The 22,388-nt window shown below is 48.0% G+C and overlaps 1 protein-coding gene across 4 annotated transcripts in view; it reads left to right on the top strand.

The window, feature by feature from the left end:
* Positions 1-22,388, top strand: part of CSTPP1 (centriolar satellite-associated tubulin polyglutamylase complex regulator 1) — a 152,858-nt gene that overhangs the window by 42,092 nt on the left and 88,378 nt on the right. For 3 of the 4 annotated variants that reach the window (XM_073541632.1, XM_073541633.1, XM_073541634.1), the window contains one exon: positions 17,840-17,970. In XM_073541632.1, the coding sequence (XP_073397733.1) occupies positions 17,840-17,970 (131 nt within the window). Of the gene's footprint in view, positions 1-9,893; positions 9,984-17,839; positions 17,971-22,388 lie in introns of all 4 variants that reach the window. The other variant, XM_073541636.1, reaches the window with a different exon arrangement.

The raw sequence follows: 22,388 nt of genomic DNA, 5'->3' as shown, positions 1-22,388 counted from the left end.
GCTTCATTGCCACTGCGCTCCTGATGTGGCCCGCCTCATTGCCACTGCCCTCCTGATGTGGCCCGCTTCATTGCCACTGCCCTCCTGATGTGGCCCGCTTCATTGCCACTGCGCTCCTGATGTGGCCCGCCTCATTGCCACTGCGCTCCTGATGCTGCAGAAGCATAGCCACCTTTTATAATATCGAGAATGCACATTGTCACAGGTTCACCGCGACAGAGAGGAACCAGAAAACCACAGTGTCTGATTTCTTCTACTCCTGCACTGATTAGAAGAACCTCACTTGCATATTAAACGGTGCAGGTTTCTTTTAGCAGTGCAGGGTTTAATCTGCTCAGTTGAGAGCTCCTTGAAGCTTTCCTGCATTAAGGCTGCACTGTTAGCCACTCCCATCTCCTATTTAATCTGGTCCCAGGCTGGCACTCATTGTCAGAGTTGGCTTATGCTGCATGGCTGGAGGTTGTTGGTGGTTATTATTGGAGAAGGCATTTGGTGGATTTATCTGTGGCTGTAGACAGGTTTTGGGTGTGTGATAATTCTTTTTTTCTCCTACTTTGGTTTAATCCCACCCTCCACTCCCTGGTGCTTACCTGTGTTATATGTGTGAGTATATTTGTATGATTGGTATTTTCCTTTATCTCTGTTCGTAGTATCTTGTTAGTTTGGTTGGTGTATTACTGTACACTACTGCTCCCCTCTTCCCTGGGTGGGGGAAGGGTACAGACTGAGGGCGAATTCAGGAGCGAAGACAAGGTACACGGTCCCGGCATCTTCACCATCAGAAGTAATCCGGGGGAACAGGTGAGCTAGGGCGCCCCTTGCGTTAGGGACATGGAATGAGCCCCTAGTCGTGGGACACCCGACAAGAGTCGTGACAACACAGATCTGGGCAGCGGTGCAATGACACTGCTGGTCTGAACTGTCCATTACTCAGGAGCGCAGCACCCCTGACATAAGACGGGAATAACTGCTTAACTCTCTTGGAGTAGAGATGAAAAAATTCTAGGACCTCTATTTAGCAGCAGCGACATTATCTCATAGGCTCCTGATAATTAAGAGGTTAATAAAATTGACCCTTCCCTCTCCATGTTACAAGCAATATCCGGTAAACCTTTCAACAGGCGACCCCCTGGGAAGCCCCCAGAGCCGGCGTCAGCCACGTTGGGAGCAGACATCTCATGTCTTCCTCTCCTAAGCTCCCAGTGAGCCGCAGGGTGAAGACTGCATCAAGTATTCAAGACTAATTCACTTTTTTTTTTTTTTTTGCACTCTTGGGAGCAAAGAAGACGTATTCAGTTAAGATTAGCAGAGACGAAGGCGTCAGTGTTGCAAATTTTGTCTCTCGTCATTTCTGCACTACAATTTGTAACTTGCTGCTACTTTTCACCACCCGCGCCATTTTTTTAAAAAATCTTTGTCGATTATTTCATGAATTGCGACTTTTTTCAAAAACTTCCATAAATGTCCCATTTCTTATTCCCATAAGAAGGAAAAAAAAAACGCTTTAGACGTGTTTTTGGCTGCGGTTGCTGAGCTCACTGATTGGCTGCAGCGGTGATGTCACAGCCCAAGCACTGAGGTCAGACCAGCTGGACCTGGGGAGGGTGAGAGCTTTCTGATTATGTTATTAGGAAATAATTGGAATCCACTTTGCTAAAAGTGAACAACCCCTTTAACGATTGATTTTTTTTTTTTTTTTCCCTGTACACAATTTGTATCGGCCTTTAGTCGAGCGCTGATCGACTTTTTACCTCTTTAGCAGAGTTATTTTGGGTGGAGACTGGTTCCTGTTACTTTGTGCCGATCAGGAGATCTGATGTTACATTCTGACCGGATCCGGTTACATTCACATTGTGGCAGGAAATATATCTGCGTTGTGCAAACCAGGTGTTTTCTGACTTTGATGAAGTCACGTAACCATTGCTGAGTAGAACTGATCAGGCAGTCCCATGTAAACCTGCGTTGTGTATATTGCCGTATGACATTCTGGCTACTAAAGATCAGTTTGTTTGGTTTTTTTTCTTCCGTCATTTAGGATCGGCTCCTGGACTCCACTTTTACAAAGGAAGATGCTGTGCGGCTCTATAAGTGATGGCAATCACTGGTCGTTCAGCCCCCGGATTCATTTCCTCGCTCCATAATTTTGTTCTTGTAAAGTCATTTAAAGGGAAGCTTTCAGGGCTACATAGGGCCAAGCATAACGATAAAAATAATATCTATCTTCTGCTGATCCGATGAGCCAGCCCTGAGCTATCGCATGCAGATTAGCCTGGAGGTGCACTGGGGGTGTTCCAAAACACTGACACGCCCCCAATGCACTTCGATGCTGTTTTGCATGGGGATTTAAAGCTCTATTTCTCAGCGCTCGCTCGTCGGATCACCACAAGATGGGTGTCATTTTTATTGCCGTTCTACATCCCATGCAACCTGAAAAGTAATCATCTTGATGAAGCAATGATTTAAAAGAATCCTTTTGTCAAGTTGTCATCGAAGGAACCATCTGATCATGTCGCTCTATTATTGGAACCAAAAAGAAAACCTTTCTTGAAATTCATCCTTTCCAGGGCTTTCTTCTCGTGGGTCAGCAGCGCCTGCGGTGTCGATCAGCTGCCGGTCGCTGACCGTGGCGCTGTCGTGTCTGTGAAGTCAATAAATAAGAGCAGGAAATGTAAGAAAATCCAACCAGCAATACTCCTCTGTAACTGAGGACTCTTCCCGTCCACGCGCCCGCTCTCCTGCTTCTCCTCATTTCCTCGCGTCTTCGTCTTGCGGCTTGAATGTCTCGGATCTGGATCTGATGAAGCAGATTGTGTAGATGCCACAGGGTCGAAGTGACAGCTGGGGTCTAATTCCAGGCATTCTGCTCCTTAAAATCCTTTTAGGAGATTCTGTGCGGCTCGTCTGGTTGATATCAGCGAGAACTGGAAGTCTTGTAATATCCGAAGCTTCGATATGGAGCCCCTGATGGATTTTGGGGGTCAGTTCATGTGTCGCTTCCTATACGAGCCCCCTCTTTTCTTACCAGACATTTCGGAGGGTTTTTCCCATCTCTAATATGTCGGAGGAGGGGCGCGTGCCGCATTCCCTTCAGATCTCCCCCCTGGACATGCATGACATATGTAAAATGCCTTCATACTAGTGGGATCAACATTGCCCTTCTTAAAACAGGGATTAGAAAATATTGTGTCCTTAAAGGGGTTGTCTAGCCACTTATTCACAAATGAAAAAAAAAAATGAAACCTATTCTCCCCTCGCTGCTCCTCTTCAGACATTTACTAGGTTCTCTGCCAGTCTTTACTTCGGCCGGACATAGATGTGAACACTGCAGCCAATCACTAGCTGCTGCAAGGATATGTTGGACATCACTGAGGTCAATGATTGGCGGCAGCGGTCACATGCCCTCTGATGGTTTCCTTACTTTCTTCTTCATCCGGATGGACTTATAACCTCTGCGGCCAATCCCTGACTGCTCAGTCCAGCGAGGAGCTCAGCAGTCATCAGAACAGGACCGCACAGGTCGGACAGACGGCGTCACCCTGCCGCTAATCCAAACTGTCCTCAATCAGGAGCGCAGGGAAGCTGGAGGAATAGTGCGCTCCTGCTCAGGAAGATGAGAGCAACGCAAGTAATAGGCCCTCCGTGCCTTGCTGAGTCCTTCGGAAGGACGGACACCCTTTGCTCATTCCTTGGGATGGCGAAAAGTCCATGAGTGACTAACCACTGTAAAAATGGAGATTATAATCTCCCGTGACCAATTTTAGTGTCTTTTTATGACCTCTCTGGTGCTTGGATGCCGCAGGTTCCCAATAATTGTGTGCATGCACTTGAGCGAGTCCTGCATCCAGCAGGTGCGCGGCTTCTCGCTCCTCTCCTCCCTGCCTTGTCTGATCATGCGATCTGGTGGTTTTCCCCATACACCTGCCCTCCGGTGACCTGCATGCAACCTCGCTCTCTCAGCTGCAGTATCTGCACAGACACATCCTCTTGGCTTTGTGCACAGAGCTTATCGCAGAGGGCACTGCAGGCGAGGGAGGGCGGCCGTTTCAGCAGGTGCCTCTGTACAGATGAGAATCCATGTAGAATTCTAGCCCCAGGGCTATTTAAACAGTATTTGTTACAACCGGGGCTATAAAGTAATGACATTGTTTCCTTTTAACTCCGCCGCCGCGTTCCTGAGAAACGTGTATCTTTTCTTCTAGTGGCGTATTAATGGCGTCTGTTCGACTTCACCGGCCCGTGACCGCATCAGTCAGCGGACCCCACCGATCACCGGCCACGCAGGAACAGTCAGATGAATGGTGCACGGCCTTCGCCACATTAAAAGCGGAATTTACGCCAGATCGACTTACTGTAGAGAATTTGATTCTGCGAATCTCAATAACCCGCTCCCGAAATTTACTGCCAGTTCTGCAAGTTGGACGAGCTGTTAAATTGCACGTTTTTGTTTTTTTTTGACAGAATTGTTGCAGATTTTCCTCCTTGACCTCAAGAGGGAAGAACGTCTCTATTATAACGATTATTCCTGCTAATTACCTGCAGATTTTCGAGTCAATGGAAATTCCTTTTATTTTTAATCTTCATTATTCTTTGTCGCGGTGTTCTGCAGATTTCTTGGGGGATCTGTAACTGAGATGACCTGCAGCGAAGGCGACGTGTGTGGACTTGCTCTTCTTCCACTCTTATTCCCAAAGTTTTACTTTTTAAAAAAAAAAAAAAAAAAACTTTTTAAAATACACAAAGTTGACAGTCATGGAGGAAGGAGAGGATTTGTTTGTCTTTTAAAGGGTGTGTACCACGTTTATAAGCCTTCTCCTGTCCTTTAAGATTGGAAATAACTTATTGATTACGGAGATCACCTCAAATCCTGAGAAGCCCCGTCCGGATGGCATAGACCTCCACTTATAGTCTATGGTGCTACTACTGATGGGCGAGTGCTGGACTCGGCTTTCTCTGCCAGTCCTGAAGACACTGTCATTCCGAGGTCCACATGCTCAACGTCTGGTCTGCAGAGCCCCATTTTTTTAGTTTTGATGGCTCCAGTATATCCACTGTTCTGTGTACAGGAGATAACTTATACGCTTGGTACGAGCTATTTAACTTGGAGCTTCGCGATAACGTAGACCTCGATGCATGCCGTGCGGCCGATGATCGCATTATCTCATTCCTACAGCAGTGCCCCATAGTGAAAGTAATTGTGACCCCAAAGTTACCTGAATGGCAACATGTAAGGTGCGGAGCTCCGGCAGGTCTGGACTTGTGATGACTCGTGTGTCCCGATAGCTCGTAGATCGCAACACACGTTCACTTTCATAGGGCACGAATAGGTGCACTTAATTTCCCTCTTGCATTTCTGTTCCCAGTAGTCAGAGCCGACCACCCCCCCCAAATTATCACCTATTGATGGGGATAAGCAATATGTGACTGTTTTTGGGTAGCTCATGTGATGGAGAAGGCTCAGGAATGTTTAACCATTTCATTAGAAGATCAATGCATAGCTGTGTCAGGAGGAACAATGTCTCCCCGATGACAGGCGGCGTTGTACAAATACCCGTGATCGCAGGATGAACGTTTCTCTCCGCAGCCGAGCTTATGTAACTCAATGTATGATGAGTAACGTGGATTGTAGGGGTCCGCGCCAGGCTACTGTCCCTTATTACCTGCTTGCAGGTATGTAGCTTCGTGTTTGTTTGGACTTTTCCAGCAAGACTCGGCATGGATCCTCGCGGACAGGATGTTCCTGCCAAACCAGTAACCGGAGGAGTCCCAACACCCTCAATAACCTCCGCCAACATCCAACCTGACATCTATTCTCTTTCTATCCCTTTCGGCTGTTTCCTACTAAGTCCTTCTTCCTTTATGGAGTGTGACCCGGAGGAGGGGACAGCGCCGATGTCTCGCACACTACAATAGGAGTCGCTTGGTCGCCTTGATCAAAGGGATGTTCCCTCTTTATTTGCTCATTAAGTTCAGCTATCTGGCTTCAGACCCTGTAGGCAGACGAGCAAAAGATGCTTTTAACTTACTGACCTCTTGAGGCCAATGAAAACCAGAGAAAGGAAGGATAAAGAGCTTTAAATGGCCCCTTTGTCACCGAAAGGGTCATGGCGGCATGGGGGAATTGTACATTGTCAGCCACAGAGGGGTTAAGCAATTGTCTGGCTCGTCGTATTTGTGCGTGCCAGCACATACTGCGCACATCCACTGTCACGGCTTCTTCTGCAGGATCGGAGCAATGTAAGGTTCGTTTGTATGGTCATTTTAATTGGCTAAATATTTGGGGATTGTCCAGGGGGATCCAAAACTATTAAAAGGGCTCAGATTGGGTGAAAGAAATAAACCTCGCCATTACCGATCCCGCACAGAATCGGTTCCAAGATTTACACGATTCCTATAGGCCTCTACTTCTTGGTCCATCTCATTGCACCAGAAATGGCCACTCTGCCAATGTACAGCTGAGCAGGTCACTGAGCCAGTAATACTGACTGGCACTCCCCAATCCTCAGAATCCTTGGCTTCTGGAAACTTACAACCCCAATTCCAAAAAAAAGTTGGGTCACTGTGTAAAATGTAAAGGAAAGATGAAAGCCGTGCATATTTCAGCAGGTCAACACTAGACCTCACACTGCATCCATCACACAGCGCAGCGCCACAGAAAGAGCTCAGCGATGAACCGGCCGCCTGCAGTCCGGACTTCTCAGCAATAGAAAACATTTGATGCATTATGAGTCCAAGACCCCGAACTGTGGAGCAGCGAGTTTCCAACATTAAACAAGAAGGGGACAACGTTCCTCTTCAAAAACACCAGCAATTGTAAATGTCAGGGAGGTGAGGAGACAGACTGTGGTAAAAACAAGAGAATATGTTACACAAAGGTAGACTTGGCTCTTGGGCAATAGGGGAGACAACCCGCGGACAAGGCCCCGGTGCATTGGTGGACACAGCCCGGGCACAATAGGGGAGACGGCCCGCGGACAAGGCCCCGGTGCATTGGTGGACACAGCCCGGGCACAATAGGGGAGACGGCCCGCGGACAAGGCCCCGGTGCATTGGTGGACACAGCCCAGGCACAATAGGGGAGACGGCCCGCGGACAAGGCCCCGGTGCATTGGTGGACACAGTCGCAGCACAGTAGGGGAGACGACCTGCGGACAAGACCCCGGTGCATCGGTGGACACAGCCCGGGCACAATAGGGGAGACGACCTGCGGACAAGGCCTCGGTGCATTGGTGGACACAGCCCGGGCACAATAGGGGAGACAGCCCGCGGACAAGGCCCCGGTGCATCGGTGGACACAGCCCGGGCACAATAGGGGAGACGACCTGCGGACAAGGCCCCGGTGCATCGATGGACACAGCCCGGGCACAATAGGGGAGACGACCTGCGGACAAGGCCTCGGTGCATTGGTGGACACAGTCGCAGCACAGTAGGGGAGACGACCTGCGGACAAGGCCACAGTGCAATGGTGGACACAGCCCGGGCACAATAGGGGAAACGGCCTGCGGACAAGGCCCCGGGGCATTGGTGGACACAGCCACAGCACAATAGGGGAGACAACCTGCGGACAAGACCCCGGTGCATTGGTGGACACTGCCCCAGCGCAATAGGGTAAACGGCCTGTGGATAAGGCCCCAGTGCATTGGTGAACACAGCCGCAGCACAGTAGGGGAGACGACCTGCAGACAAGGCCCCGGTGCATTTGTGGACACAGCCGCAGCACAATAGGGGAGACGACCTGCGGACAAGGCCCCGGTGCATTGGTGGACACAGCCTGGGCACAATAGGGGAAATGGCCTGCGGACAAGGCCCCGGGGCATTGGTGGACACAGCCGCAGCACAATAGGGGAGACGACCTGCGGACAAGACCCCGGTGCATTGGTGGACACAGCCCCAGCACAACAGGGTAAACGGCCTGCGGACAAGACCCCGGTGCATTGGTGGACACAGCCCCAGCACAACAGGGTAAACGGCCTGCGGACAAGGCCCCGGTGCATTTGTGGACACAGCCGCAGCACAATAGGGGAGACGACCTGCGGACAAGACCCCGGTGCATTGGTGGACACAGCCCCAGCACAACAGGGTAAACGGCCTGCGGACAAGACCCCGGTGCTTTGGTGGACACAGCCGCAGCACAATAGGGGAGACGACCTGCGGACAAGACCCCGGTGCATTGGTGGACACAGCCCCAGCACAATAGGGTAAGCGGCCAGTGGATAAGGCCTCGGTGCATTGGTGGACACAGACCAGGCACAATAGGGGGAAACAGCCTGCGGACAAGGCCCCGGTGCATTGATGAACACAGCCCAGGCACAATAGGGGAAACAGCCTGGGGACAAGGCCCCGGTGCATTGGTGGACACAGCCCAGGCACAATAGGGGAAAGAGCCTGCGGACAAGGCCCCGGTGTATTGGTGGACACAGCCCAGGCACAATAGGGGAAAGAGCCTGCGGACAAGGCCCCGGTGTATTGGTGGACACAGCCCAGGCACAATAGGGGAAAGAGCCTGCGGACAAGGCCCCGGTGCATTGGTGGACACAGCCCAAGCACAATAGGGGAGACGGCCAGCGGACAAGGTCCCAGTGCATTGGTGGACACAGCCCAGGCACAATAGGGGAAACGGTGCATTGGTGGACACAGCCCAGGCACAATAGGGGAAACAGTCTGCGGACAAGGCCCTGGTGCATTGGTGGACACAGCCCAGGCACAATAGGGAGACGGCCCGCGTACAAGGCCCCGAGGCATTGGTGTACACTGCCTCAGCACAAAAGGGGAAATGGCTTCGGGATAAGACCCTGGCGCGATGGTGGACACTGCCCAGTGCAATGGTGGACATGGCCCGGGCACAATAAGGCAAGTGGCCTGGGGACAAGGCACCGGCGCAATGATGGACACAGCCTGAAGTTAATTGTGATGAGAAAATGGAAAACGGTCTTAGGAGCGCAGGAAAGAGACTCAGACAAGAGATGCGTGAGGTTAATTGTGGACATTGTCCAGGCACAATTTTGGATGCGACCCAGGCACAATGATGGACACGGATCCGGCACAGTGGTGGATACGACTCTGCAGCAATCATCGACACGTCCCAGGCACAATGATGGACATGACCTGGGCACAATGGTGGACACGGCCCGGGAACAGCACTGAGATCTGAGATGTCGCTGTCATAAACTCGTAGATTAGTCAATTTTTTCAAATAAAATGTAAAAATGTCTGATCTGTTCTGTGTGATAAAGTATGGAGGTAAGAGATTCCAAATCATCGCATTCTTCTTTACATTTTAAAGATTGGCCAAACTTTTTTGTAATTGGGGTTGTACCTTCTTGGTCCCACATTGATACTCTGACAATGGCCTCTCCCTTATCACTGGCCGAGTGGCTCTGCTGCTGCTAATATCATAAGGCATTTCCAATGTACTGAGACGGAATCTGGATTCGGTTGGAACCAGATCAGTGGGGGGCATCAGCGAGTGCGAGTATTTCTCTCTAGTCCTGACGCGACAAAGCGAGAAGGTATGGAAATGCCAATCACTGACTCGGGAGAGTCACCGCTGCAGCCAGTCGCTGGGTCAGGAGAGTCACCGCTGCAGCCAGTCACTGGGTCAGGAGAGTCACCGCTGCAGCCAATCACTGGCTCAGGATAGTCACCACTACAGACAATGATTGAATGGATGTGTCACGACAAGACCAAGAAGTGGAAACCTTTGAGAACTGGACCAGAGCTGAGGGGAACGGTGAAGGTGAGCACTACTGCTTTATTTTTTTTAACCAGTCTGACCCCTTTTTAAGAATATTTTTAGTCCTTGGATGATCCCTTTAATTCAACAAGAAAATAAGTTCACGGAACTCATTGCCTCCTATGCTTTAAAAGTTTATTTTGCAAGTTGTCTTTTTTTTCAGATATTTTTCAAGAGCATAAAACAAGGCAGAGAATGTGATCCAGGCGCACGTACCATGGAGGCAGCGCATGCGGTGTCTACGGAGCCCTTGGTAAGGGAGAGCCCAATACATACTGGTTGTGTCCTGATTTTAATGGCTGCTGGGAGACCCTCATGCAGATGTGGGGTCCATGGGTCACCTGGAAACAAAGTAGTAATGACCCAGGTCCTGAAAATGTGCTTCTTTATCTTTGCTATGGTTCCCTCCCCTCTGTTCTTATTCTTCACTGCTTCTGTCAGGTCTCCGTGGATTTCAGCCGATCACTGTTGATCCCAATGATAAAGCCTCGGGTTATCTACCGTGGATTCTTTTAACGAAAAAAGTTGACATGTACATAGTGGATTTTTCTTTAGGTTAGCCAACCCAACCGGGCAAGAAGCCATCATTGAAGTGTTTGTGACCTTTATGGGGAGAATATTTGGGCTGTGACCTTGCAGTAGGACCTCCTCTCATCCTCTCAACTTAAGTGTCATCCCTTATTTTGCTCTCGTTGGATTTGGTTGTCTAAATGCCGGTACTCCAAGTGACCTATATACCAAAAGTTCCCTTTCCGGACTTTGGAAACTCCTCCAGGACCTCGTTCCTGACTTCTCTCTTCTATAGCGGAGCTTGGATGTAGCCGGTGATTCCTTCATCTGCGTTTCACCTCCGCGTGTCTCATTCTTGTTGGGTTTTCTTATTTTTCTTTTCATCTTGTTAGAATTTTCAATGGTTTTATTTTTACATCTTTTTCGTTGGTCCTTGAGGGAAATCTCTTGAGTAGGACGCTGCCTTTCTTCTAAGAGAGTCAGTCAAGACTTGTTGACTTGGCACAGAACTAAGAAAGGGGATTGAGTCGGGGTGGTACCTGGCATCTCATGACCTTTTATGTTACTTGTCTACAGGTTTTCGTGATTGCTTAAACGTTTCTCCTGCCCTGGCGCTGTGCCCGTAACTAATTTTGAAACAGCCGGAGACAATGATGCTCATTGAAATGTGTCTCTCTGTTTGGAGCTTCACAGGCCACGCTGTACACACTGTCCTTGTGTTTCTTGTCCCTGGATCCCAATGTTCCATATATCCCGTGTACTCAGCAGTGCTGGTGTCTAGTCACTGACGATCGGCACACTAATGGGTGAGCCCCTCTAAAATGAAAGCGAGATCTGACATTGCTTACCTGAGTACTGGGCAGAGACAGATTAACCACTACCTAATAACTATCCTTTAGCGCTGCTTACTGGTACTATTCACAACCAAAAGTTCCTTTTGTGAATGTGAATAATCAGTACTCCCATGGAGTGTATTTCTGGCCTGGAGACTTAGTCTCAAAAGCTGTGTGTGACAAATGGAAAAAAGGGGTTTTCGAACGTTCCATATTTTTTTTTTTTTTTCTAAAGGCTATGGACACCTTTACACTGTTTAATTTGCTTCCTAACAGCAAAATCGTCTTGACAAACAAGTTTCCTACCATATTATTTTTCCAGAGTGTGTGTGTACGTCCTTCACCTAGCTAGCTGGACTTTAAAATCTGACACACATCCTTTGGAGTTCTTATCTTGACTATGACAGTTCTTAGTCACCAGCATATCAAAAGGCAATCTCTCCAGGAATGAAGCTGTGCTGATACATGAGTGCAAGAGAAGACAGACAATAGTATCCTGGACACACCAACCTCTCATCCAGTAAGTATTATTGAGAGGCTATACAGACCTCACATCCAGCAAGTATCACTGGGAGGACACACAGGCCTCACATCCAACCTGTTTTACTGGGAGGACACACAGCTCTCACATCCAGCCTATATTACTGGGAGGACACGCAGAGCTCACATCCAGCCTGTATTACTGGGAGGACACGCAGAGCTCACATCCAGCCTGTATTACTGGGAGGACACGCAGAGCTCACATCCAGTCTGTATTACTGGCAGGACACGCAAAGCTCACATCCAGCCTGTATTACTGGGAGGACACACAGCTCTCACATCCAGCCTATATTACTGGGAGGACACGCAGAGCTCACATCCAGCCTGTATTACTGGGATGACACGCAGAGCTCACATCCAGCCTGTATTACTGGGAGGACACGCAGAGCTCACATCCAGCCTGTATTACTGGCAGGACACGCAGAGGCAGAGCTCACATCCAGCCTGTATTACTGGGAGACACACAGACCTCACATCCAGCCTGTATTACTGGGAGGACACACAGCTCTCACATCCAGCCTATATTACTGGGAGGACACACAGCTCTCACATCCAGCCTATATTACTGGGAGGACACACAGCTCTCACATCCAGCCTATATTACTGGGAGGACACACAGCTCTCACATCCAGCCTATATTACTTCGAGGACACGCAGAGCTCACATCCAGCCTGTATTACTGGGAGGCACACACAGAGCTCACATCCAGCCTATATTACTGGGAGGCACACAGAGCTCACATCCAGCCTATATTACTGGGAGGCACACACAGCTCACATCCAGCCTATATTACTGGGAGACACACAGAGCTCACATCCAGCCTATATTACTGGGAGGCACACACAGAGCTCACATCCAGCCTATATTACTGGGAGACACACAGAGCTCACATCCAGCCTGTATTACTGGGAGACACACAGAGCTCACATTCAGCCTGTATTACTGGGAGGACACACAGACCTCTCATCCAGCCTGTATTACTGGGAGGACACACAGATCTCACATCCATGTATTACTTGGAGTGTGTGTGTAAGGGGCCACATACATCACACCCTGCCTGTATTGCTGAGAGTAACGGCATCACAGGTTTCTCACCGCATATCTGAGATCTGACAATAAATGAAGGAATGAAGATTGCATCCTGTAAGCAGTCTGGCGCTCCAGAATACAAGTGTCCGCAGTGGATTTGCTGTAAGAGCTGGCATGATCCTTTCTCAGGATGACACTATACGATCACTGGTTCTTCAAAATCCAATGCTGAAGGTTAAAACGTATAAAGCCAAAGCTCCTGTCCCTTTTTTCTTCTTTCCGGATCCCAGTAATGGGCAGCCATGTGTCGTATTTGCAGCCGTTTGCCACCAATGTGTGTGAATGGTGTCCTACAGAATGACGTCTCTGGTGGTTGTGGTGCTGTGCATTTTGTTCCCATGTTTTTTCCGAATTGTCGGGTGAATCATACTTATTTGTGGATGTTTTCTAGCGAGTCCAGGCAACTGCTCCTCGGCTCAAATTATATGTATGTGTAATTTTCCTTCCATTTCTGGGCACGGTTTACTTCTATATGTTTTTCTTGAATGTCATAACAACCTGTTTAGTTGGTGAACGCTTCCAGATGCTCCGAGATTTCTGTAAACACGTCTCGCATCCAAACTCTCCCTTCACTAATCTGGTTCTCCGGTAGTGTCTCTCCGAGCACCGTCGGCAATGGCCGGTTATCGCCGGACGAAATGCTTCTCCATACGTGACGGATCTCCTGAGGTTATGCAGGAAACTTGGGTCGGTTCAGTAGTGAAATGTCATGCACCACGTTGTCCCAGCGCACGCGCAGTCATCGCTTTTCTGTTGGCAAAGGCATCACTGTTGTAATACACATAATAGGTAACAGCATTCACGGCGTTCTCCTTAGGACACCTCCTCCCCTTCCCTGCATGATACCCCCTGCACAGGTCCCAGAGCATGCCCAAATTGTTTTCCCATCTCAATAATGATTATAGAAGGATAGGGAAAATGAAGGGAGGTCAGCTCACCAGTCTCGGTTGCAATCCATAATCCTCCTGCGCACGGAGTCACCTTGATCAGGGGTGTTGACTGAAGCAAAATAAAGAATGGAATCTCCAGCGCTGGACTTCAGTTAAAAATACATCATTTATTGTAAATTCTTAAAATAGAACAAAAAAAAGTATGGATAAGGACATACAGGCAGATGGGGTCTCTGGTGGTCTCCAACCAACGCGTTTCGACCTAGAGGGTCTTACTCATGGTTCACACTAGACCAATACTGACGACTACAAATAGTACAAAAACTAGTAAATCACAGGTGTTGGACAAAAGAATTAATGAAAATAGGGAGTATCCCTACCAGTTAACTCTTGCAAACACTCAGCCTAATGTGGAGCTGAAACAAAAACTTGTCGGAAAAACAAAAAAAAAAAAATCTAATAAAAAGATATCATAAGAATATAATAACAATCACAAAAATTATCAGAATAACCAGAATTGAATAGGACTAAGTAGAATGTAAATATACAGAAGAAAATATCAATCTAATTGCAATATTAAATCAAGTCGTTTGTTCAGACCTAATGGTACTCTTGTATTTAATTTAAAAATCCAAAAGGATTCACGATTTAATAATTTTCTCCTGAAATCACCTCCCCTAGTAGATCTATAGACTTTCTCTATTGCTATAATTTTGAGACTATCAGTTTTACCTCCATGAACAGTTTTACAATGATAAGAAACTGCTGAAATATTATAATTACTACTAGTAGCTTCTGACAAGTGTTTCCTAATTCTCTTTTTAAGAGGTCCTATTGTGCAGCCTACATATTGTAGGTTACAAAAAACGCATTCAATAACATATATTACTCCTTCTGAATTACAATTTATGTGAGACTGAATAGGGTATGATATGCCAGTAACACTAGAAGTGAATCTGCTGGTTTTAACCACATAGTTGCAGACTTTACAGGGATGATGTCCACATTTGGAGAAGCCTTTATATGACAACCAAGTATTATTTTTAGTTCTCCTATTGCTGATAAAAAGACTGGGGGATAAGATATCGCTCAAAGCAGGAGCTTTCCTGGCTATGTATCGTATCTGGGTATTGTCCAGAATTTGACCAAGTTTATTATCATTGTGTAAAATAGGTAAATATTTTTTGACAATGTCCGTTATCTTATTGAATTGTGGACTGTACATGGTAGAAAAACTAACTATAGGACGGCCATAATTATTACAGGGGGCCCGTGTGCGATTCTTTTTCTTGTTAGCAGTAACTCCAGTGTGTACAAGGCTCAAAGGAGATTCATTCCGCAGGGTGTGTCTATCGATCCTGCTGACAATATTATCAGCTTTCCTTAGCATCCGATTGGCATATCCTCTGTCCTTAAGTCTAGAAAGGGTTTTGTTTGATTCTTTAGCAAATATTATAGGTGAACTGCAATTTCTTTTTAACCTAATTAATTCTCCCACTGGAATGTTTTTAACCACGTGCTTGGGGTGACAAGAATAAGCTTGTAAAATTGAATTTGTATCTGTGGGTTTTCTGAAAGGAAAAACGCAGACCTTTTGGTTGTCAGGATTCACAGACAAAGTCACATCCAAATAACTGATAGAAAAATCCGACACTGTAAATGTAAATGAAAGATTAAAATCATTCATATTGATATAGCTAATGAAATCACTAATCCCTGAGATGTCTCCCTTCCAAATCAAAATCAGGTCATCTATAAAGCGACCATATAGTTGTATATTTTGTGAAAAGGGATTATTGTTACATAAGATATATTTCTCTTCCCAAACAGCTACTGTAATATTAGCTAAAGCTGGGGAACATTTACCCCCCATACTTACTCCTTGTTTTTGTAAGAAAAAAAAATTCCATCAAATGAAAAATAATTATGTGAGAGAAGAAAGGAAACTGCATCCACAATGAAGGATTGAATTTCTATCACATATGTGCTATATTTGTCCAAAAAGAATGTGAGACTAGAAATAATCACATTATGTGGTATGGACGGGTATAAACCCACCACATCACAGGTAATCCATGAATATTCTGGTGACCAATGATAATCATCCAAGGCAGAGATTAACATTTTGGTGTCTCTGATATATCCTGGAAGATCAATGACCAAAGGTTGTAGGTAATGATCAACCCACTCTGCCAATTTCTCTGAAAAAGACCCTATCCCCGAAATTATAGTTCTAAAGGGGGGGGGGAACAAATCCTTGTGGATTTTAGGAAACGCATGATAAATGGGAATCACAGGGTTCTTGATATTAACATAATCATAAATTTTCTGTGTTATGGCCCCTGTGACTAAACCATCGTTTAATAATTTTGACAAATCACACTGAAATTTAGACGTGGGATCACTAGAAATCTTGGAATAGGTAGCAGAATCATTCAAAATGCGCAGATTTTCTGAATAATACAGACCAGCATTAAGCACGACTACTCCACCCCCTTTATCTGCCTGTCTCACCAGAATGTCAGCATTATCTTTTAACTCTTTCATAGCTGCTCTCTCTTGTGCTGTTAAATTGTCATATGTCATTTCTGTTATTTTATCAAGCTCCACTAAATCTTTCTCTATTAGTTCTTGGAATATATCTAGAATAGCAGGTCTGGACTGAACTGGATAAAACCCTGGATTGGGCATTTTAAAGAGATCATTTAAAGTCCTATTTTTTGGTAAGGAATGTGATTGTAAGTCTCTAAGAGTGGAATAGCCTATAAGATCTTTAAAAGAAAAATTTCCATAGGGAAAAATTAACTCAGGAATATTTGTAGATCCAGACAGTGACAAGGTCTCTGAAGAGGTGGACTGGTAGTCAAAATGACATTTCAAAGTTAAATTTCTGGCAAACTTATTCACATCTAGAAGAGTCTGATAAATATCAAATTTGTTGACTGGACTAAATCCCAAGCCTTTGCTCAAGAGAGTCATATGAGCTTCTGATAGGATATAGCTTGAAAGATTTATTACAGGGCATGTTGATATCTCCTCCTGTTTCTGAAGTGGTAGTTTCTTTTTATGTTTCCTCCCCGTTGTTCTATTTTAAGAATTTACAATAAATGATGTATTTTTAACTGAAGTCCAGCGCTGGAGATTCCATTCTTTATTTCATCTCAATAATGGGTATCACCTGTGTATAAATAATACGTGATCCGCTACTCAGTAGGTGATGGTCATTGCTCACCTCCTCCCCCTCTCTGCACGATACCCCCTGCACAGGTCCCAAAGCATGCCCAAATTGCTTTTCCATCTCAATAGTAGGTATCACCTGTGTATAAATAATACGTGATCCGCTACTCAGTAGGTGATGGTCATTGCTCACCTCCTCTCCCTCTCTGCACGATACCCCCTGCACAGGTCCCAGAGCATGCCCAAATTGCTTTCCCATCTGAATAATAGGATTCACCTGTGTATAAATAATACAGCAGCCATTACTCTCAGTAGGTGATGGTCATTGCTCACCTCCCCCCCTCTCTGCACGATACCCCCTGCACAGATCGTAGAGCATGCCCACCATATCCTCCCATCACAATGATAGGTGTCAGCCATGTATATATACATACTGTATTTATAGCACAGGATCCACCATTAACAATAGGGCAGTATTTGTAGTGGCGCTGCAGAATACGGGGGTCATGAACCAGGGAGTTTTCGTGTTTTTCCATATTCAGAATATCTTAATTAAAAAAACAAAAAAAACATAATGAGTCCTTTTTTATCTCACATGATGAACGGCATAAAAAATGTCAGAATTGTAATTCTTTGATCACTTTGACTACCCCATCAATAGGAAACAACCGCCTACTGTACCCCGAAATAATGCTAATAAATAGCACAGCTCCACCCGCTGAATGAGCAAACCGTCCCACAGCGGCATCCTCGAAGAAATGGGAAAATGGTTTTCGGGTCTCCGAATCTGGAGACACAAACAATCCTAATTTATTTTTGTCATTTTTCAAAAATTCCGTAAAACCTAAAACTTCCTAAATTTAGTGTCCTGTAATACGGGGGCGGAAAGGGGTTCATTAGGAAGCGTAGCGACCATTACTGTTTTTGATTTTGGCCAGTATTCAGCTCAGAATTGTTGTCATGTCCCTTCCCCCATACAACATGGGCAGGGTCTTACCCCGTAGGGGGCGCCGGTGTTATTTGGGGTCATTATTAGTATTCTAATGTCGCTGTCTTCTCTCTCTCCGTAGCTTCTCCAGCGTTTCTCGGGGGACCCACGTCCTGTTCAGAGACTTCGCCTTCGTCCAGTGCACCCCACACAACCGAGCGTCTTTTCTCCGTCTCTTCTGGAGGTGTTTCAGGACCATTGCAAAGAATGGAGGTAAAGGGCGAGCGGACGGAGGGGGCTGTTGTCTTTCTTTCTTGCATTTCTTTGATGCGAGCACCATCTGCATTGAGAATCCTTCCGCAGCGGGGGGCCCAGTAATCTGCGGCTTTGTCAGCTTAAGGAGGATTTTATGAATTTTTCATCATGTAATGAGACAATATGGACATAGATTATAAGGGAGGACTTGTTTTCTTCTGGTCGGTGAGTGCCCGGTAAAAAGTCTAATGAGGGATGAATTATTAAAGGGAACCTGCCCCTCCATTCATGTGCCGAAACCCGGGCTGCACCATTGCCGGCCCCCAGACTGCTTCTCCCCCCAGCACTCAGTGATTGACAGGTCTCTCTCTAAATGTACACACCTGTCAATTAACTAGAGTAGTACATGACGCCGACATCCGGGGACTGACTGGGTCCCAGTGGTCAGACGCCCAGCGATCAGTAAGTTATAGGATAGGGCATTCATTCCTTGACACCGCGGACTCTGCTGACTGTCTCCCGATATTCTAACTATGTGTTCTCTGTAATGCCGGAGCATTCCGGGGCATAATCTACCAGGCGCCGGCTCTGATTCATGCTGACCCCGATTTCGTGTTGTTTAAGCCCTAACATATAACTAGGCGTTTTACCACTGGGACCCCATCATTCCCGATATATTGGAATTGTAGAACCAGCCGTAAAACAGGCTGAAAATAAAGTGTCAGAGGTCACGACCCCAAATATCCGAGTGACTGCTGCAGTCTGTAGGGGCAGGTGGTTGGCTGCATGAGAGAGTGAAGACCCTATAATGGTCACCTGATGCTGTGGTTTCCCTGCTGACAGTTTCCTTATACACGTTATGGGATATGGAAAGTCCTTTACCGTGGAAATGCCGTTCTTCATGGCTGTCACAGCAGAGTCGTATCCAGTACCGCCGTCCCAACATGCCGTCTCTTTTTTTTTTTTTTTTCTCCCTCCCCTGTTTCCCGGTGGCGTCCTTCTCGGCATGCGTAACGGTCTCCTCTCCTCCTTCACCTGAACATCTTCGGTTGTACAAATAAAACCATTTTTCAGTTTATATTGCAAAAATTCCCCTGTAATTAGGATGCTGAGCCGCCGAGCTGGGACTTGTAGCTGAGAGCATGGCGTGGACGGTATGCAGGAGGGCAGGCGAGCACGAAACAAGGAGACCCCATTGTGTACCTACTCTTCATTGTACCAAGGTATATAGTATATACTGCTGTCTGAAGCGGCAGATCTCCAGCGTGCCCATCAGTCTTCGCAGGGTAATAGTCTTCTGATGACTGCCAGGTAGGACCTGTAGACACCACGATTTTGCCCCCCAGTCCTGTCCTCCATCTCCCAAACATCCTGTTGACTTTAATGGGGACTGTGTAATACTTCATTTTTCCAGGGGGGGCGCTGGAGGAAAATAGAGCACTTTTTGACATTGCATGCGGTACCCCCAGTGTCAGATGCAACACTCAACTTCCATATACTTCTGTAGAAGCAGAGCTGCAGTACCGAGAATGGCCACGACAGTGTATGGTGGAGCTGTGGTGTCTCGTCCACTGTGGGACCTGTAATGACTGACTGTGGGGTGACTGAGGAAGGGTCATCAATGGTTAAATAGCGGACAATCCCTTCCATTGCAGTTATATTGAGACCCCCTTTTAAACTGTTGCATATCATATATTGCACTGCTGCAAGCAAGGCTTCAAGGGTTGCAGATCCCCTTTAAGAAAAACAAATGTGTCAAAGTCGTCCATTCTCAGTCTTCTGCAACTGTAATATTATTAATGATCTATTTTAATCTGATACTGCAGTACCTGGCACTGCCACAACCAAATGTGGTGCCAGAGAGCAGAAGCGGTGCCGTCATTCAGCTGATGGGTAGATCGCCGGATTAATCAGCATTATAGTCCTAGAAAATCTATTTGAAGCTCTGGCCGCGACCTGTAACTCGCCAGCCGTTGTAAAACTGCAACTCCCAGCATGCCTGGATCACTAAAATGCAACAGAAGTGTTCAGCAAGAGCAGAAGTTCAGGGAGATTTCCGTCACCGTGAGAGCCGGCATTTCTTGCGGCTGCATATCTTGGTCCGTCTTAATTAGAGGGGTCTGTGCCGGAGCTTTCATTACTCGCAGGGTTTGTGGTTCAATTCAAAGCAAACAGCAGAAAGAGAGCGGCGCGGACCCTGTGACCCCGGGCAATCCAGACCTGTTATTAAATGTTCACTTCTGGGAAGCGCAGAGCTCAGCGCGACGTTCGTCATAAATGGTCGTTACAGAAATGCTGCAGATTCTCGTCAGTATGGAGATGTCCACTGTAATATTCACAGCGCCGCTGAGGCTGCAGCGTCTGTCCAAGTTTGTGGATCCACGTAGTATGCAGCCGAATTTCTGCACGCACGTGCACGACATAAAATCCATCCAGTGGGACAATGACACCGCCCCGTCCGTGGGTGCAGGGACACCGCTCCGTCCGTGGGTGCAGGGACACTGCTCCGTCCGTGGGTGCAGGGACACCGCTCCGTCCGTGCGTGCAGGGACACCGCCCCGTCCATGCGTGCAGGGACACCGCTCCGTCCGTGGGTGCAGGGACACCGCTCCGTCCGTGCGTGCAGGGACACCGCTCCGTCCGTGCGTGCAGGGACACCGCTCCGTCCGTGCGTGCAGCGATGCCGCTCCGTCCGTGGGTGCAGGGACACCGCTCCGTCCTTGGGTGCAGGGACACCGCTCCGTCCGTGGGTGCAGGGACACCGCTCCGTCCGTGGGTGCAGGGACACCGCTCCGTCCGTGGGTGCAGGGACACCGCTCCGTCCGTGGGTGCAGGGACACCGCTCCGTCCGTGGGTGCAGGGACACCGCTCCGTCCGTGGGTGCAGGGACACCGCTCCGTCCGTGGGTGCAGGGACACCGCTCCGTCCGTGGGTGCAGGGACACCGCTCCGTCCGTGGGTGCAGGGACACCGCTCCGTCCGTGGGTGCAGGGACACCGCTCCGTCCGTGGGTGCAGGGACACCGCTCCGTCCGTGGGTGCAGGGACACCGCTCCGTCCGTGGGTGCAGGGACACCGCTCCGTCCGTGGGTGCAGGGACACCGCTCCGTCCGTGGGTGCAGGGACACTGCCCCGAGTGCTTGGTCATCATGGTCACTTCACTAAAGATTAATCCTAGTGGCAGAACTCATGTGTGATCCACCCCTGCACTCCACTCTAAAAAGCGGGCCCGAAGGTCTCCGTCCTGGACAGGTCCCAGCAGTAAGATCCACACTGATCTGACCACCAGAGCGCAGCTTTTCCAGTGCATAGGTGATCATATTTGTAGACTTGCATACCCCTTCATATAGGGCCGTGCCTTGATGAGCAGAGTAATCCGAGTCCGTCACATACAGGAGACTCTAGAAATGCAGATGATCTGATGAAACCTTCCTGGACATGGAATGTTATCGAGAAATCTCCTCTGCGGTGCCGACATCTGCTCCTGACAGTCGGCTACATTGCGTTACTGAGCCCTGCAGAATATTACCCTGCCTGTAGGTGCGATCCATCCTGGACTTCTGTGCCCCCAGGATGTCACCGTGTTACCCCATGTGTGTATCCTCCGGTTTCCTGCTTGTCCGGGGCGTCTTGTGGCCATTACATACTGTAGGGACCGCTCCTGAGATCTCGGCCTCGTACTAGAATCCTCCGTCTCATCGCCGCTCCATGCAGTTTTGGCCAACTGAAGATGCAGACGGCCGCGCGATTTCCCAGCAGATGCCGCAAATGCTGCCGAGTGTCTGTAAATCCCTTTGTTGTCCCATAGAGGAAGTCGTGAGTAGGAGACCCCCCAACTAACGTCCGTCTGCCCATCATAGGTGACAGCATAATTACTATGGGGATTATGGTGGTTCCCATCTCGCTTCAGGATGAGACAGGCACTTAAAGGGTTAATCTCAATATTAAACCATATCGGATATTTAAAAAATGTTATGTGATAACTTGCAGATTGGTGAGGGTGTGTGTTCTGGGACCCTCAAAAATTTTGAAATTTACACCCTAAAATGCCCGTTGGCATCGTCCGCAGCCACTGGGACATTCACTCCCTGTGGAACTGCTGGGAAAAGCACCGAGCTCGGGTATTTCAGGCAGTCCGTAGAGGATGAAGGGGCATTTCAGACCTCCATTCTCGGCACTGGTGGAGGTCCCAGAGATCACACCCCAACCAATCTGCATTGCATCGCCTATCAAACCCCAAACAATCTGCAATTCACCCCCCATCCTTTGCACGGGCGTAGCTATCCATTCTGTTCTTCAGGAGTCCCAAAAATGACCGTACACATATGCCACCGGACTACGGAGGCCAGCGATTGGCCGCTATGGTCACATGATAATGGGCAAGATGTCAGCACTGCAGGGCTGCTGAGGGTGGCCGCAGCGGCAGTGGCGTGCAGGG

Source organism: Dendrobates tinctorius, unplaced genomic scaffold, assembly GCF_039654945.1.
Source record: "Dendrobates tinctorius isolate UK_male_01 unplaced genomic scaffold, ASM3965494v1 ptg000124l, whole genome shotgun sequence".
Classification (NCBI taxonomy): domain Eukaryota; kingdom Metazoa; phylum Chordata; class Amphibia; order Anura; family Dendrobatidae; genus Dendrobates; species Dendrobates tinctorius.
Note: the sequence above shows the minus strand (reverse complement) of the source record. Positions and strands in the feature narration are given on the sequence as shown.